Source organism: Spermophilus citellus, assembly GCF_964194105.1.
Source record: "Spermophilus citellus genome assembly, chromosome: 17".
Taxonomy (NCBI): Eukaryota; Metazoa; Chordata; class Mammalia; order Rodentia; family Sciuridae; genus Spermophilus; species Spermophilus citellus.
This window is the reverse complement of record NC_138199.1, coordinates 61187625-61193658: the sequence shown is the minus strand read 5'-3', so window position 1 is coordinate 61193658 and position 6034 is coordinate 61187625. Positions and strand designations below refer to the sequence as shown.

Here is a 6034-nt window from a genome sequence, read left to right as displayed (position 1 = left end):
CAGATGGCACCCTGGGGCTTTCCAGAGTCAAGGGGTTATGTCCTTTTGGGAATTGGCTTATGGTTATGGTACCATGGGGTCGGTCACTAATGGGGGTGGGGAGAGTTCGAGTAAAAAGAAGTACAGGAAAGGGAAACTTAACTCATGAGATGGCAGTTAATATTTAAGATGACTGCTGGAATGTTAAATCAAGACCCTATAATAATGAGCCTTAAGTTATAAACGTGGTCATTTTTTTTCAAAGTTGTCTATTGTCCATCTTGAAAGACACTAAAAAACTAATTAAGCACCCAAGTGTGATATGTCCCTATGTGTAGCATATTTTAATTGACCCTTTTGTTAGTTTCATTCTCTAATGATAACCAGATTGATATCTTGCCCTATCTTATTTTCAAACTCTGTCAACATTATGCTTCTGTCTTCCTGAATCTAAAGATCCAGCAACCCTACAAATCCAAATCCAGACAATATATTTTGTTGTAGTAGTATAAAAGGCTGCTTTCTTAATTCTCTCTCTCTCTCTCTCTCTCTCTCTCTCTCTCTCACACACACACACACAAACACACACACACACACACACACCCTCTTCCTCCCCTTTACCCTTTACCCTTGTTCTTTTTCTCCATCTCTACACTTTCCTTTGTTCATCTTTTATATTTTCTGCTTCCTATCAAGATCCTTCTATACCTGAGTCACTTTCAGCTGAGATTTTTTTTTTGAGAGAGAGAATAAAGTTACTGTTTTTACGCAGAGAAGGACTTCAAAAATTTTCTGGAATAAAGATTTGATTCTACTTTCTTTTATTTTGCTTGGACTTCATCCTTGTTTTTCCTCAGGGTCAACTACAATCTGTAAGATTGGTGACTGTTACTGCCTTCCAGACTTATGGTTTTCCTGTTTTAATATCTTTGGTTTGTCTTCTAAATTCTGTGAAAACTTGCCATTTAGGCCAGCTCCTTGATTTTATGATCTGCAAAATTTATGTTGTTATATGTAAATTTCTCCTGTGCAATATGGATTTAATTCTACTATTCTGTTGTGTGATATCTTCATTTACTCTAATTCATTCATCATTTCACATATCTCCATTTTATTGCATGCTGGTGTTTTCAGTTCTGCTTACTCTGCTTTCTGCACATAGACTATGGTAAGGAAGTTTATAAAACATTCTCCTGGTGTCTATGTTAAGTTGTTTTTGCTGGTTTACCTGCCTTCTTAATTTTTCACAAACTCACCTCTCCTTACCTGCTTTGCTAAGGGATTAACAAATTGACGCTGCTTTTCTGCTTTGCTTTTTTTTCCCCCTAGAATTTCATGATAGAAACCTCCATTAGAGATATATCTTAGTTCTGCTTTAACCAATCAACATAAATCTAAGTGTGATTAGATTTTTCTAGGATTGAACAAGCCATATTGATTAGCTGTGGAATTCAGGAGTTTATAAAGACTACGGATACACATGTGAATCTTTTACTCCAATGGGTATAAAAAGATTACTTAGGAAAAGGTGCATTTTATATTCTGGAAATAATATTTGGTGTTTTGATAATGTTGATTTTTACTATTATTTCTCTAAAAATATATATAATATCATAAACAGAGGTATCTTGTTTTCTCTCAAAAAAATTTTTTTAAAGTGGGTAGAGGGTTAGTTGATTAATTTCTCTGAAAATTTTTATCAACATGCTTGTCCTTCCTATTTGTAACAAAATACCCAATTTTATGCTTGACAGAGAAGAAAGCTGTCGGTGAATGAACATCTCTAGAATTTTCTGTAGTGGTGGATATTCACATCACACGTTTAGTGTCATAAGTAGCTGGAACAATAGCAGTTAACTAGGGATATATTTGTTTATAGTTTTGATAGATATAATTTGAGTTTTATGTACTTATTTGTATGCTGACTTCATTGTAAATTTGTATTGTTTTCAATTCATTTTTATTTTATGTTTCTAAGTTGTTTTATGAAGATGGCAACCAATTACAATCTCATAAAATCACAACTTTATGAGTATTTTAAAAAAAAGCAGAATACACATAAAGGCATAGATAGAACACTTTTTGTAATAGTATCTCTCAAATATGAGCTGTAGTTAATATTTTATTAAATCCAATTTCCATGAAGACATATAATTTTAAAACAACATAGGGTTGCTCTCAGTTTGGTACAAGATGACATTTTCAACAGTACAAGGAGACTAAAGGAACTCTGTTCATATCTCCTCTCAGAGAAATATCTCACACATGCTGGTGTAGACATACAAGAAAAGCCAAAAAGTCTTTCCATTCCCCAGTGCCAGATTTTTTTTTTTTTTTTTTTTGATGATGTGGTAGTCGGTTCAACCAGGTTCTTTGTTGGGAGCATCGGTGCCTTTATTTGAATTAATATCCTCTTTAACTATGGAAGAGATGGCAAGTTTGAAAAAAGTGTATATCTCTGTTGTCTGCCTTCCAATGGTGGTTTAATTATAATTTTGCTGGAGTACAAGTGAAAATTTCTGAATGATCAAAAAAAAAAAAAACTTAATGTAGCTAAAATATGGACAACTCATGGAGCTACACTTTAGCATGTTTTTTTTTTTTTTACCCTTAATTAACTGTTGGTACCATTAGGCTTGAAAAATTACTGCTGTGGTCCTCAGTACCTGCAAAGACAATGAACTCCTACAGCTGCTGAAGGAGAATTTAACAGCACTGTAATTTTCTTCTTCTTTTTTTCCCCTCCCACATTTATGCACATATTTTTTTTCTCAAAAATCTTTCAATAACTGACATAACACGTACCTTCATGTAAGCTTTGGTTATCTTTTGGATTTCTAAGTACTTAAAATGTTTTTGTTACTGATGTGTGAGCTATAAGTACTATGGTAAAGGAATCCATTGAGTAATCATGAGAGTTGGCTAAAATGGACTTGAACATTTCCTAAAATATTTGTCTTTACTTGGATGATTGGCCTCCACTTCTATTAAAAGTGAAAGTGATCAAAAGAGCAGATAACCAGGTGCAGAAGAATAAAATAACTATGACTTCTTATTTTCTCTCTGATCTCACCTTTCGATCATAAAATAAGCCTTTTAGTGGTTTCCTCTATCATTTTTGCAGATATTTTCAAAACTTGTGGTTTTTTTTTCTTTTTATTGTTGGTTTTTATTTAGGGATTTAAAAAATATTATATTTGCTGGTAAGACAAGCACATTTTCAAAAGCAGTTTTTCAAAACATTTATTTAAATTGTAGAATTCAGAGGTTCTGCCGCGCTGGGAGATGTCGGCGGAGGGCAGGGCAGAATCCCACGGTGCTCCCGGCAGCTTTGCGAAGCGGGTCCTGGTGACCAGGGGTGCTGGTTTCATTGCATCACATGTGATTGCCTCTTTAGTAGAAGATTATCCAAATTATATGATCATAAATCTAGACAAGGGTGACATTTGTGATTCTCACTTTGTGAAACTGCTTTTTGAAACAGAGAAAATAGATATAGTACTACATTTTGCTGCACAAACACATGTAGATTTGTCATTTGTCCGGGCCTTTGAGTTTACCTACGTTAATGTTTATGGCACTCACGTTTTGGTAAGTGCTGCTCATGAAGCCAGAGTGGAGAAGTTTATTTACGTCAGCACAGATGAAGTATATGGAGGCAGTCTCGATAAGGAATTTGATGAATCATCACCCAAACAACCTACAAATCCTTACGCATCATCCAAAGCAGCTGCTGAGTGTTTTGTACAGTCTTACTGGGAACGATACAAGTTTCCAGTTGTCATCACAAGGAGCAGTAATGTTTATGGACCACATCAATATCCAGAAAAGGTCATTCCAAAATTTATATCTCTACTACAACACAACAGAAAATGCTGCATTCATGGATCAGGGCTTCAAACAAGAAATTTCCTTTATGCTACTGATGTAGTAGAAGCATTTCTTACTGTCCTCAAAAAGGGAAAACCAGGTGAAATTTACAACATTGGAACCAATTTTGAAATGTCAGTTGTCCAGCTCGCCAAAGAACTAATACAACTGATCAAAGAGACCAATTCAGAGTCTGAAATGGAAAATTGGGTTGATTATGTTAATGATAGACCTACCAATGATATGAGGTATCCAATGAAGTCAGAAAAAATTCATGGATTAAGATGGAAACCTAAAGTGCCTTGGAACGAAGGAATAAAGAAAACAATTGAGTGGTACAGAGAGAATTTTCACAACTGGAAGAATGCAGAAAAGGCACTAGAACCCTTTCCTGTATAGCCAGTATTCATATACTTGGCATTGTTTTTCAGAGAAGAAGAAAATTATCCTACCTCAACAAATGGTATGAAATCAAGTGACCAAATGAAGTGCTCTCTTTTCATTTGGAATTAGATTCATCACTTTTTGTATTAAATTCAAATACAAAGTGCCTCAGTCTTTGGAAGATTGTCAATTGGCATAGGATTTAAATGTCAGAATTCTTTCAGAAAACATCTTCTGGAAATTAGGAAATAGGAGGCATAGACAGATATGTCTAGGGGTGGGCCAGGAAAGAATCTCCTGAACAGCGCTGGGTGGATTGCAGCCTTGGCTGGCTTGGAACTCAGTTGGCTTCCCAGCCTTTACCAGTGCATAGAAGTCTTTTAAGTTTTTATTTATAGGAGAAGTAGGATGAGTATTATGCTGTAATTCAGCTTTTTTTTCAAGGTATGATATTGTGCTTTAAAAGTGGAAGAAGATGAATGCATATATAGCACTTTTTAACTTTGGATAATTTTGTAAAATGCTTTTTTAAAACAGAATTTAAAGTTTTTGTATTTTCAAAATCAGTTGTTGACCCCTATATAACCTGTATCAGAGAACTTTTATCACATGTTTACTGTTTATAATTATTTTATTTATAAAATTACCAGTATTTTAATATATTTAATGTAGAATGAGACATTTTAAGTAATGTATATTTTTATTTTGCTCTAGAGGAAATTTTAAAAATACTTGATTATGTATTATTTAATCACTCTGTCCTAAAGACTGTAAGTTGATTTGAAAAGTAACTGACTGGACACTGGGCTGAGAAAGTGAGAGAAAGCTGGTTTACCCCTCTGATTATCAAGAATACAGATTTCAAAGCTTGTCGCCTTGGGTCACTGGAGATACAGGCCGGAGCAGTTTCCCTCTATGTAGATTGTATTGTTGCTAGAACCTCAGAGACTACGGGGCACCACTTTCTTCTTTGTGGAAGAGGATGTCAGAAACGGCAATTTGACTTTTACTTTGGAGGGCATGTCCTGGCACACCCTGATCGTCAGACTCCTAAAAACTTTATTGAAATAGCAAGCCTCTGAATCATCATCAGGGTGAAAGAGAATTATCAATGCCACCAGTGTGCTCTCCTCTTCCTCTTAATCTTGCCTGGTCAGCCTGATGCCATCAATGTGATAGATCCATGTCATACTCTACAGGATGTTCAGAAAATTCAAGTCTCCCAGGAAAACAGAACTAGTTCATGCAGCCCTTAGGTGAAACTGAGTGCAACTGTCTCCTTATCTTTTGTGATCAAGATGGAAATGTACACATTCACAAAATCATTGGTGGAATACCATGTATCCTCACTAAGAAGATGCCCTGTGGGCACCACAGCCACCTGGGGATTTGCTGCTTGTTTCAGCCGGCAGTTGTCTGCAGTTGCTCTCCAGGCTACCCACTTTCATTGGGGACCAGATAAATGAGTTAAATAGAGATGTGGTGGGGACCCACCTCTGCATCCTTGAGAGCCTCAAGGGTGACCTCATCCTTATCATCTCCAAGATATAATTTTGTTATTGATTTACTATCTTGGCCAGTTGGGGCAAGGCTGTCAAGTTAAGGTCAGGGCACTGATTGTGAAAACTTAGGACCCTGACATGTGCATGGAAATATCTGGGTGGATGTCTTTAAAGATTTGACTCTGAAGTTTTTAACTATTAAGTCCTGAGTTTGGTCTTGGACTTTGTCTTTTCTCTACCTCAGGTGATAAGGTACTCATTTAATTGTCACTTGTTTGTTAATTACATTCAGTTTTTCC

General features: G+C 35.7%; 1 protein-coding gene across 1 annotated transcript; it reads left to right on the top strand.

The window, feature by feature from the left end:
- Window positions 1-3256: 3256 nt before the first annotated feature.
- Window positions 3257-5807, top strand: LOC308636786 (dTDP-D-glucose 4,6-dehydratase-like). The gene has a single exon (XM_081272517.1). It carries the CDS (start codon window positions 3265-3267, stop codon window positions 4246-4248), a length of 984 nt encoding a protein of 327 aa, XP_081128643.1. The 5' UTR covers window positions 3257-3264; the 3' UTR covers window positions 4249-5807.
- The last annotated feature ends 227 nt before the right edge of the window (window positions 5808-6034 follow it).